The sequence below is a fragment of the Uloborus diversus genome, chromosome 1 (assembly GCF_026930045.1).
Source record: "Uloborus diversus isolate 005 chromosome 1, Udiv.v.3.1, whole genome shotgun sequence".
Lineage (NCBI taxonomy): Eukaryota > Metazoa > Arthropoda > Arachnida > Araneae > Uloboridae > Uloborus > Uloborus diversus.
The window spans coordinates 28278728-28291689 of NC_072731.1; the positions used below are offsets into that span (position 1 = coordinate 28278728).

General features: G+C 33.5%; 1 protein-coding gene across 1 annotated transcript in view; it reads left to right on the plus strand.

Moving 5' to 3' along the window:
• Positions 1-248: 248 nt before the first annotated feature.
• LOC129228567 (ATP synthase subunit alpha, mitochondrial-like) overlaps positions 249-12962 on the plus strand; it is a 34716-nt gene continuing 22002 nt past the window's right edge. The window contains exons 1-5 of the mRNA XM_054863253.1: positions 249-393; positions 583-655; positions 6882-7051; positions 8181-8354; positions 9621-9787. Coding sequence (XP_054719228.1) covers positions 328-393; positions 583-655; positions 6882-7051; positions 8181-8354; positions 9621-9787 — 650 coding nt within the window. The 5' untranslated portion in view covers positions 249-327. The remainder of the gene's footprint in view (positions 394-582; positions 656-6881; positions 7052-8180; positions 8355-9620; positions 9788-12962) is intronic.

Sequence of the window (12962 nt, forward strand, 5' to 3'; positions counted from 1 at the left end):
CATTTTGGAAAATAAAAAGGTTACTTGAGAACTCGTAATAATTTTTATTCGGATGCGTTTCAGTAAAAGTATATTTCATATTAAAATATGGACATTTCAAAATTTTTAGAAAAATCAACGAAATATATTTAATGTTTACACATAAAAGCATTATAAATCAGTATTCAAATTTTTAAATTTAATTATTTTACAAATTTCGCTCGTAATGTATATTTAAATCTTGTACAGTTAACGGTATATTACTCGGGGACTCCACTTGTGAGCCGACGATTGTGGTCGTGTTCACCTTTCGTCCTTTACAGAAAAAGTAAACTTTTAAAATTAACCATGGCGTTTATGTCTCTTCGGTTATCATCTATCGCAGTAAAACAGCTTTCTCAGAAAGTTCCAAAGGTACACTTACTTTGATATTTTTACATTTAATTAGGTACCGAGTGTCTTAATTAAAAAAAAAAAAAAACTTAGTTCTTGATAGGTGGTATGCCCCCTACATCTTACATGACTTGATGTAAAAGACGTTCTTAATAAATAATATTTTATCATGAACAAGCATTAATATTTTTAAACATCTTTTCTTTCTAGATTTCTCCTAAAATATCGCCATGCCTTTCAAAATATTTAAGTACTGGAAGAGCACTAGCTGCTTCTGGACCAGGTATCTATGCTACTATTTGTTGTGTATATCTACAAATCTGGTATGAATAGGTTTTATACACATATATATATATATATATTTTTGAATACATAGCAATGTCTGAGTTTCGAATTTCCGTCTGATTTCAAATTTTTTATGCTTGTTATCAGTGGTCGAAGTGGGTGAACAAAAAGTGAGGGCATGACTTCTACTGGGAAGATTTTCCCTCTGATGCAGTTTTTATTTCACGAAGTTATTTTTCTTTTTATTGCAATTGAACAAAAATTCATCTTTCCTAAAAGTCTTTTTGGGTAAAACTCGCATGTATTTAAAAGGGCATGCAGGGTACCTATATGACCCCATGTATAAATTTTGCTTAATGCAATTTTTGCATGTATACTTTGACAAGTTAATTGTCAATTTGTAAAACATATTTCTGAACTTAAAAGACAATTTTGAAGACTAAATTTATTTCTGTAACAAGTTTCCAAAAAATACTAAATACATTTAAAAAAAAAGGAAACTAAGGAGATAGATTTAAAGTTCTGGAAAGGGCGTAGAGAGATCTCCCTCGGATCTAGTCTGAAAATGTGTCTAGGCTTTGATGATGTAAAGATGGGGAAAAGGAGGATACCTCTGGGAGAAAATGTGAAACTGTAGTTTTAACATTGTACATTTAGGGCATTTTCAAGGAACTTTGGATTTTGGGTTCAGAGAATCATTTCAGCCGAAAATATTTTGAAGCAAGTATAGTTCAAAGCTATCTTTAGTGATGTTAGAGGAAGGAAACTCTGGTGTGTGTGTGGGGGGGAGGGTGTCTCCAGAAAATTTTAAAAACCGATACGTCTAAAACGTATCAGCTGCCTTTGATGATGTAAAGAGAAGAGGAGGATAGGGGTAGGGGCTCTTTTTGGAAAAATTATAGAAAAAATACTAGGGGAATGTGTGGGTAAAGTGAAATTGCTAAGATGGCTGAGTTTTTTTCAAAAACTATTGACAGACAGTGGACACAAAACAATGCATTTATCAGAGAAGTTTGCAAGTAAATTATTCACTTTTTTTGAATTAGGCCCCTAATTTACTTCAGCTTCCTGTTGCAGATTTCCTTCCAAAAAATGAATTCCTTCCAACAAATGAAAAACATGAATTACCCGTAGGTGCTCTGCAAAGAAAACATGCAGAAATTCAGCTATTGCAGTTCAAATTAGTTCAATTGTACATTCAGGTATTAAGTGACAAGATGCCCAGTATCCCGCAACAATTCTCCTGTGTTAACATTTGCTGCTACTATTTTGATGAATAATCTACATCTTTTACTTAAAAGCAACAGATGAAATAAAGGGGAACATGGGGCAAAGTAAAATGGTGAAATATTTACTCTGCTTTTAGCTACACTTATCTGGTACTATTTTAAGTGTGTAATAACATAAGTAGTCTATTCCAGTCAGGAAACGAATACCACCGAAGATTAAAGCATATGATAATACAGGCAATTTCCAAAAGTTGATACTCATATCGTAATATTTTGTTGCAAGTAAAAAATTATTTTTTGATTATAAAATGATAGTTCTTGTTATTAACATTTTAAATATTGAGGCCTCCTAATATTCAATGCAGTATTAATTAAGTTAATATTAAGCTTATTTGTATTTTAAATAAATTCTACAAATCAAGTGTAGGCTTGCCAGATTTCTGAAATGCTAAACCGGGACGCCGAAAAGTCACGCCCCCCTCGTAACAATGTTGCGGGTACTCAAGAGTACACTTCGTTGGTTGGTTTTTAGAGTGTAGCTTTTTCTCAATGCTATAAAAAAAATGGTCCTAATTATGATCTTAAATCTTATGATCTTATCGAAGGGGTGTAATGTGCAGCGAAATTTCTTCTGCTGCTAAAGCCGCACCCTTTCGGACCTAATATTGGGCTTGACCATATAATAACGATTGTCGAGACAAGACAATACGAAAAAATAGTATTATAATTTATTAGCAGAATATCACTCTTCTATAATTTTCATTTCTCATACAGTACGGTGAAAAAAAGAGAAAGTAATTATTCTAAAGAATCCTTCTTAGTTATTGTTTCAAAACATTTTTGATCGTTCAAAAATCAAATAAGATTTCTTCCAGGACGCCAAGTAAACCGGCTGGGACACTGAGATTTTGTCTGAAATCCGGGACTGTCCCGGTCAAACTGGGAAAGTCTGGCAACCCTAGTCAAGTGCATGCGGGGCAAAGTGAAATAGTTTGTTTCATTTACTTACTCAATCATTTAATATAAATCATTTAAGTTTCATTTATCAATTAATTCATATGCATTCCTTTATTAATTCACTTATTTATTCACTAGCAAACATACCCATTGTTGCCTGGGTCAGTAATAATTATGAGCAAAAATCTCTACTTCCGTACGTTTTCTGTTTTCACTGAAAGAGCTCAAAACACACCGCTTTGACGTGATTGTAAATGCAGCTTCTTCCTTAGCTATAAAAGTGAAATGGCAATAAGAATAAAGATCAAAATAGCATTTTTTTAGAAAAACGAAAGCACGGCATTTAAGCATATGGAAATTTTCTTAAATATGGATTGAACTTCACTTGTCTAAAAAGATTTATCATTTAATGATTTTTATTTTGGACATAGTTTAAAACCTTCTATATGCCTATTGAAGTACAAACTGTTTAAAAAATGTAGCTGCCTGTAATCCCCTTATACTTGCTTTTGTTAGTTGGAAAATTTAAATTACTGTGGGTTCTTACTGAGCTACTTCTAGTGACCATAAAATTATGCTAAACATTTTCATCCAAAATGAGTAGTGAAATTTGGCGATTGTTTAAAATTGTGCACTAAGACAAATTAATGAAAGATTTTGTGTTTATAAATTTGCCTAATTTAGTTGGCAGATTATTTTACATTTTAACAAAAGCTTTAAAGATTATTTTCATGTCGCTATTTCAGAAACATGGTGAAAACCGAGAAACAGTATTACGTAGTCATTAGCTTGAAAAACAGCGACAATTGAAAAAATTACCAAATGCCTCAGCTATTGAAATCTTATACAATGAAACCTGTGTATAATGATACTGTCTATAGCGATGACCTGTCTATAACAATATTTTTTTTTTGGTCCCAGCAAAATTTCAGCATGAATCATAATCAAACTGTATAAGGATAACCTGTCTATTACAAAAATTTTTTTAGGTCCCAACAGTATCGTTTTAGACAGGTTTTACTGTACTGCAAAAAGTTAGGTGATATTCCTTGCTGGTAAATTAGATAATGAGTAAATGTCCAATCAGCACAAATAAATTTAAAAAACCCATTAATTTTATTAAAGTTCCATTAAAGTGGTAAATAATCAATCAAATCTATTTATTTGCCATTCTTGTGGGAAAATGTTCTTTAAGATTCGTCTTGAGAGAAGCCTTAAACAGTCGGACAAAAAGCAAAAAAAAAAAAAAAATTCATCAACACAACAATTCTAGCTGTCGACTGGGAGTTGAAATGATACATGAAATACTGAATTGGGTTAATGAATGCTTTCGAACATGGAACTAAAAGGCTTATAACTTGTTTTGTATTTTACTTAGAAATTTCGAACAGGTGCCATCTTAAGCAGTAAAATCGGCGGTTTCGATGGCATATAATGTTAATATGTGCAAGTATTTTTTTACCCTAACATTGGGGAATTCATAAGAAACTTGTGTTTTATCGCCCCCCTATGGGGAGTTTTGTCCCCCATAATAGGACAAAAACTACCGTATGTGTTATTCTAATGTTAAAGCTATTGTGAAATTTCGTTAAAACCCATTCTGTAGTTTTTGCGTGAATGAATAACAAACATCCATATAAATCAACCTTCTCATATATGATCGTAAGATTTGTCCACTTATTTTCATATTTATTCATTCTTTTAGTTGCTTATTTATTTTTCCTTAGGTATATATTGATTTATTCGTTTGTTTCTTTATCTTTTCATTTAACCGTTTATTTACTTATTCTTTTGTTCAAAAATATATTTTAGATTGAATAGAAAATATTTCATTAGAAAATTATTTTATTTTTCACTTTGCCCCATGAAAAAAAAAAGTGAATTTTCTACTTTTTATTTTTTTAAAAACTCAAATCTACTGCCAAAATTAAAAAAATTTTCAATGCAAGTTTTAATAAGAAAAACAATGTTCTTTCTTTATGTACCTTAATTTTTAATACAACGTTCAGATTTGTTCCTTTAAAAAAAAGTCTGTCATCTTAACCATCTCACTTTGCCCACACTCCTCTACTAACTTAACACTGTATCATACCTGCCAACTGTACTGTTTTTAACAGGAGACTTCCATCTTTACTTCCATCTCCCGATTTCACGTTTTTTACGATTTTCTCCCGTTTTTGCAGTTTTTTACGTCAATCATCAAAAAGTTTCACTTCTCAATAGATGGCGCTCTGTTCTATTCTACAAATGTCGGAGACTAAAAATGTTTCAAATTCATAACTCATTTTAGTAAAAATTAATTTTTTGGAAACTTTCCATATTGCATGTTCAACAAAGCACGTGATTCGCCAAAAATTGCAGCAAATTTCAATCCTATTGCATCTTGAAAATATTTTAATTCTTTTGAAAGTTTGTAGTCATTTTATCATGTGGTCATCAGATTGCACCATTGAAACTTTAAGGTGGAGGGGGGGGAGGGGGAATTTGAAAAAGAGTTCGGTCTCAGTTTGGGGTATAGGTCTCGTTCTTGAGAGGGAAGTGCTTCATAGAATTTAGAGAGGTGCATCATCGTCTTTAGGGGTGGGGGGCATTTCCTACCATGTTTCGAACAAAATCATTTAAAAAAAAATCGTTTATTATTATTTTCTTTCATTGAAACCAGGAGTGAAATTTTGCAGACAGATTATGAAGTTCTAAAAGCTTGTCGCAGACAGCTACAAAACTTTTTGCCGCTGGGGGAATATGAATGCAGTCTTTACTTTATTGAACGTTTTTATTTCAACTTACAAATTAAAAGAATGATAAATATTACTTTAAGTTGTTTTCTGTCTTTTTTTTTTTTTTTTTTTTTGGCTGTACTAGTCAGAATAACCATGTTTCTTGTCCATTTTATAACCTTGGGACAGAAACCACATGAAGAGTGAATGAAATCAGGTAAAGATTAAATCCTTTCTTCTTTCCTAACATGCTTATAGTATTTATTATAGTTTTTTTTTAAAGGAAAGGTACTTAATATTTTTTCAAAAAATACTTATGATTTGTCAAACAACTGTACTTAATTTGTATTTTTTTCCTCGATTGCCCCTGCCCAAAAGATTGTTAAAAATTAAGTTATACTTCATTCTCTGATTAAATACTTCTACGGACAAAAATACATTAAAATCGGTTGAAGTTACTCTTTGGCTAAGACTTTTGAAATTTGGTTAATACTTTTAAAATTTGGCTGATTCACTGACTAAAAATTCTAAATCCTTAGCAATTCGAAATCCCTGAAATTAAGTTATTCATTTCATGTCAGCATCAAATTTAGGGTGATTTGCCAATGGTTGACCACTTGAGCACTTATATGTACGAAACAAGATTAAAATGAGTATATATATTTTCATTTTGATTGCTGGAACTAATTTCTAGATCCCATGAAATGCTCACTTATAATATATAGTTATAATTCACATATTTAATTGGAGCTTAGCACTGTACACTTACAAAACGTCTGTAAAATTTCAAGAAAGTCGCTTTTCTTGCTAGTAAGAATTGTCAAGAGATAAAATGTTTAATCTCATTACTCAAAGTTCGATTTAATTCTTCCGATTAATTTATTGAGATATGCTCTGATTACCCATTTGTATTCTATCTAAATAAATTAAAAAAAAAAAAAATAGCATTTAATAACCAACCATTTATTCTGAGATTAAGGGATGGTCAATTAATGGTTGATTTAGTTTATCAATTCCTTTCTTTTAAGTGTTCATTTCCGTTTTTGTCTGTCAGAAACTAAAAAGTTATTAAAAAAATACTTTGCAAATTCCTAAAATTGGTAAATGTTTGTTTTGAACAAAAAAATAATGGTCACCTGAGATATTGTGTCTAGTAAAAATGGCATGATAGGCTTGAGTGCTCTTAGAAGTGTGGTGGCATAGATTTCATTGGAAATGGAGATTGCAGGAGTGTCGTCTTAGCTCTATCCACATTTTCTAGCTTTGCCTGTTACAGAATCCAAGAAATTTTTATACTGATTTTGATCTTTTCTTATTTTAGGTGCGGCAGAAGTTTCAAGTATATTGGAGGAACGCATTCTTGGGCATACCCCAACAGCTGAATTAGAAGAAACAGGAAGAGTGTTGTCTATTGGTGATGGTATTGCCCGTGTTTATGGATTAAAAAATATTCAAGCGGAAGAGATGGTGGAATTTTCTAGCGGCCTAAAGGTAAAAGTCTTTTGATATATTAAGCATGCACATAAACTGGAATAAACATGGGTGCCGATCTGGGGGGGGGGGGGTCCCCTTTTTAAGTGACTAAAGGTAGCCTAAAACTTTTTTGGGAAATATCTCGAAAAATTCATCTTGGACTCCGAATTAATGCCCACAAATATCCCTTTCAGAAATAACCCCCTCCAAAACCAGAAGCTGCCTCCACCCTTGAATAAACATTGTTAAAAATCATTTTCTTTTTTCAAACCCTGAATGCTTCAAAAACGTTTCTTATTAAAAGTGTAGCATTTTAAGTATAAAACTACTAAGTAATCCATTTGCTAACTATCAGAGCTCAAATTAAGTTTTTTAAATTGAAGGGAGACTTCCATACAGAAGAAGAGTTTACAAATTTTTCAGATTGAAGAAAACTACAGTATTTCTCTGTATCAGCATCAGCCTTTGGTGCATTCATGTATATTTTACATTCAAAGCACTGTTTTTTAGTTCCACAGTTTTATCAAATTTTTAATAGTTCATTTTTGTTACACTAAGAGGGCACAAATATTGCAGAGATAACATTAATAGTAGTTAAAGCACAGTAACATCACTTTGCAAAAGATGTTTCAGTAACCTTGCCATATCACTATTTTCGGCAAGTCATGCTTTTCTTTTGTCTCCCAAAAAATTGTATTAAAAAAAGTCGTAACATTTGAGATCATAGAAAAAAATGTATATTTATCACAAAAAGTATTTTTTATCTTTTATGATTAATCAATGAACAATGGAATATTTTCTATGAATCTACGGTCATTGCAGTTCAAGCTGCAATATTTGATTCATGTCACACCATATAATAGGTTATTAACTTTTCTGCACAAAATGTAATGTTATGAATAAAAAATTCAACTTTATTTAATTTCGATTCCGTGACCAGAAACCGCAGACAATACTTTAAAAATGAAGTAAGGCAATTACTCCCTTCCCCATCTCCCTTAAATGGTTAGCTGACAACACTCTACTAGTACAATCGATCCTTACATTAAAGCATCTCCAAATCTCCTATATTTTCTTCTCAGTAAAAAGTTAGCATGTACTATGTATGCCTTGAACTGTTTGTGTAATTTCTTTTCTCTTTTTGTAGGGTATGGCTTTAAATTTAGAGCCTGATAATGTTGGTATTGTCGTCTTTGGTAATGATAGGCTAATTAAGGAAGGGGACATAGTTAAGCGAACTGGTGCTATTGTGGATGTGCCTGTCGGACCTGAAATGCTTGGCAGGGTTGTTGATGCTTTAGGTAATCCCATCGATGGAAAGGTGAGTCAACTGTCTTAATGCATTATAAACATCTATCATATATGCTTATTTCATCAAATAAAATCGCAATTCACAAAATATAGTTTGTGTATAACTTTCTTCTCTCCACTCTTTTTGAAAAATATTTTAAACTCTCTAGTAAGTAGTAACTAAGTTTAGGTTATGAACTTGGTTTTTAGTAACAGTAAAACAAGCCTGCAATGATTAGGGGAATCCCGCAATTATTATTTTTTAATCGACAAATACTGGTTGAAAAAAAGTTCTTATTTTCTCAACTTAGTAACATCTTATGTGGCCATTCTGAAACACATAACTGAATACTTTTGATAATGCAACATTGATGCATTATTAATAGTTATTTTCACCAGTAGCTATTTAGAATATTTCTTTTGATGGGAAAGGGCTGTGAGAATCTTATCTTACAGTATGTGAAATGGCTTTTGTAAATATTTCTTTTCTGTAGAACTCTTGTTGAACTCTTTTATGTAACTGCAATCAGGAGAATGTTAAAGCTTGAATAATTTAGGCATCATTTCTCATGTATTTTAGCTTTGTTTTTTAATAGCAGTGTTCTTTGCTAGGCACCAACAAAGGAGGAGGCAATTTGCCTTGAAACAAGTCTGCCTGGTTTAATCAATTATTCTCATGTGTTGATGACATTGAATCGTTTTAGCAAAATTGCAATTTTTTTGCATACTTTGTCATCAAGAGTGGTGAAACGGAGAATTGTGACATGTCTCACAAAATTTATTTAAACTAAAGAATGCACTGAAAGCAATATTTGGGCCTGTTTAATGGCAGCATTCATTAGAAATTAAGGGGTCAATGAGCCCTCACTCTTTTCTTCAGATTCGTCATCTATTTAATCCTACTAATGCATCAAGTATAATTAATTTTTGGAAAATTTGAAATTCTTAAATTTTTGAAATGCAGTGAGAAATCATTTTTGAAATCTGTGCTAAAAACAAACAAATTAACTGCCATAAATTTTAAGTCTGGAATCCCCCTAAATTTTGCAGGCACGTGTAATTAAAGTAAACAAATTATTTTTTAGCAGGTCATAGGGGGGAAAAAAATCAAGTGCATTTTGATAAGAGATTGGTATGATTGGTATGCCATTACCCATTACAATTCTTTGTAATGTACAATAAATTAGTTTTAAAGTAGAATTTTGTGCACACATCTTGTGAAATATTTTTGCATTTGATTAAAAACCTACTTGAAGATATTTTGTTGTATTTAATACTAACCTGTGTTTAATTTTAGGGACCTATCAATGCTACACGTCGTGCCAGGGTAGGGGTCAAAGCTCCTGGCATCATCCCTCGTATTTCCGTACGAGAGCCTATGTTGACGGGCATTAAAGCTGTTGACAGCTTGGTTCCAATTGGTAGAGGACAGAGAGAATTGATTATTGGTGATAGGCAGACTGGGTATGTATATATTTTTTTTCCAGATCAAATACTTGAAGCACAGATTTGATTTCTTGCCTAAAGAATTAGGTTTCAAAATAATTAAATAAGGTTTCGTGCCCCAAATTCAGAATGCTTAGGACCACAACCTTTTTTCAGATTTTAGTTACCAACTTGATAAGTGAAAATTATTGTATCATGTGTTTATAGGTATGTCATACCTGCCAACTCTTTCGGACTTTTCATGCTTTGTAGAAAACTATCTCGCTAATTTTGGCGTTAACGATACTTTTGCGGAATGCGGCACCATGTTAGAGGCCAAGGAGAGGTTGCCGTAGGAGAATCGCACAAGGTGTTAGGCAAGATTATGACGTCACTCAGTGGTACAGCGCATGACCTTACCAGTATTGAATCGAAGCGAGCTTGTGGTGGGCAACTAGGGGATTGATTTCGGCACAGTTTATCATTTTTCTTGTTTGCTCTGTTCGCATTGCTTTTGCTTCGTTCTTTTTTTAAGATGAGTAAACGTTATTTCCAAACGTTTATAGAAAGCAATACGAGTAATTTTTACTAAAGGAAAGCAAGTTCAGAAAAAAATTTAATTTGAATTCTGACATTTTGAATTAAAGTTATGTGTTTCGCAAACACTAGTTGCAACAGGACCCTAAAATGTTTCTAGAAACGGCTCCTGACCCCCCAAGCCTGCCTTTCCTCCTGGGCAGTTTCGTGTGTATAGCTGTGTCTGTAGGCATGTGTGTGTTAGCGAGCGTGCATGTGTGCATAGACCTGTTTGTGTACACATAGGCGTGTATGTGTGTAAAGGCGGGTGTGTGTAGGACATGGACACCCCGCCCGGGGGGGGGGGGGGGTCAGTGAGTCAATTGCTTCCACCTGCATCTAGGGCTTTGAAAAGCTGATAGTTTTACTTATAAGTGAGCTTGGTTCAAAATATGATGCAAAAAATATCTTTATAAAAAAATTTTACTACGTGAACCTTTTTTCGGATTTCGGACAAGGTTTCATAGGAGTTCTATACTCTGGTTTTATGCCAAAAACAAGTGAAACCATTGTAAAGCAAGCCCCTAGGGAAAAAAAGATAGGTTTTGATAATTTTTTAAATTTTTAAGAGGGGTGCACCCCTATGAGTTCTCCAACTAACTCCAAATGTTCATGTTTTTGAACTTTGTGTTGGGCTTAAAAGCCTTTATTCAGTATCTTGGAGCGCTTTTAATTCAATTACAAATGTTAAAGTTTTTTTTGAAACTTACCTCCGATATGTTTTTGCCACTCCACGTCTTGTTTCCCAGCGGCGGATAACTGAAATTGATTCGGGCATGATCGTGCAACATCGAAATCATCCTATGACGTAACACCCGATGGTTGAGATGTTTTTGGCTACTTTGAGCCGAAAAAACGAATAGAAAGATTGTTGAATCACTCAATCAGGAATAGTTGAGATGTATATCTCCAATGCAAAGTAGGGTGTGTCATGGGATGACGTATCGCGGTCATAGAACGTATAAATAGATTGATCGAAATATTTTCAGTGCTCACTTTTGTTTGTGTTTACTCCCCATTGGCGTCTTGCCATTTTTTGTTGACCAATCAGGGATTGGTCTTTGAAGGTTTGGCAACCATGCTAGGTTGTTGATTGAAGTTGCGGCGCGCTCGAGCCGTTGATGATGTAACGTTTTTGAATTTAAGCTGGGCTTGAGATAAGTGTTATTCAGTGTTAAGTGTTGTATTTAAGGTTTAAGAATGTTCTAAATTACTCCGGCTAATGGAGGGAAAAATGTCAACATTGCTGAAGAAGTTCGCAGGAGATGAAGTTCATTGCCATTAGGCCTAACACTTAACCTTGGCCAATACCTGGATTGATTTACCGGTGCTCCTGTGGTGGTATGGGACTGTCATCAGTTTGAAATCATCGATGTCCTTCAGAGTGACCTTCATGATTGGATTTCCTAGACGTTCCTACCAGAGTTCCAGAAAGTTCCGGTGTGATCCCTGTGGATGCACAAGTTTGCTTTCCGGTATTTGAAGAGGTTTTGCTAGAACTAAGCAAGCCTATCGGCCGGTGCATGATGGAACAGTTTTCTTCGATTACACTTGGTCAAGAAGTCTTCAGCAATGTAAACATGCGCATTAGCGCAGGAAGGTGACATTTTACAATTTCTTCTAAAATGTTTCGCGTTTTTTTCTAAAAGTGTTTATTTAATAATTTAACTTTGAAATTTCTGTGATTATTGGGGGGTTTTGTACACTCTAAATTATTTTTGGCATTTAACAAATGTTTATTGTTGTATACTGTGATATTTTAATAAATGTTATTTATTTAAAATTACTTTGAGTATGTTTTATTTCTTACTGGCAGACTGCACGGCTTTTTGATGTTGGGGTTCTGTAAACCTTTTATTTAGTTCTATGAACTTAAGGTAAAGACACATTTCCCAACAAGTGGTAGCAGAGCGTGGTTGAGTCTGCCCGTGGGAAATGAAATATTTTTTGATAATGGATAAAGATTATAGAAATATAGAAAAGTTGGGATCCCATAATTGGGCCACCTGGTCCAGAGACATTAAGATGGTCCTTATTGAAAGAGACCTATGGGAAGTAACCCAAAAGAAATTAGAGGGGGAAAACATTCCTGCACTTGACCGGAAGAAATGTGGTCAAGCTTTGGCAATAATTTATTTAAACTTAGAAGGCGAAGTAAAAAGGCTGATAGACGATATAGAAGACCCAAGCGAAGCTTGGAATACACTGAAAGGTAATTTTGAACCCCCATCTCTGGCCAGGATGGCGACATTGTGGGAGTCCTACTTTTCATGTAAACTAAATGAAAACGAATCAATTGGGTTATTCGCTGCCAGGTTGGGGGGAATCCATAAACAACTTGTTGATAATGGTTATGTAATGGAAGAAAAGATTCGGACTTTTCAATTGATTAGGTATCTGCCCTCCAACTTTGACAGTATTGTCCAGGCTATTTACCGGTGGGACGCAAGTATGTTTACCTTCTCCAAAGTAAAAGATGAGTTATTAGCCGAGGAGGGTAGAATCAAATATTTGACTAAAGAACCTGATACATCAAATTCGGCAATGAATGTTTTTTCTAAACCCAACAGACACGGAGTGGCAAATGAAAGGAGTAAACCTTTTTTTAAAAACAAAATTTGTCATTATTGTAAGAAAA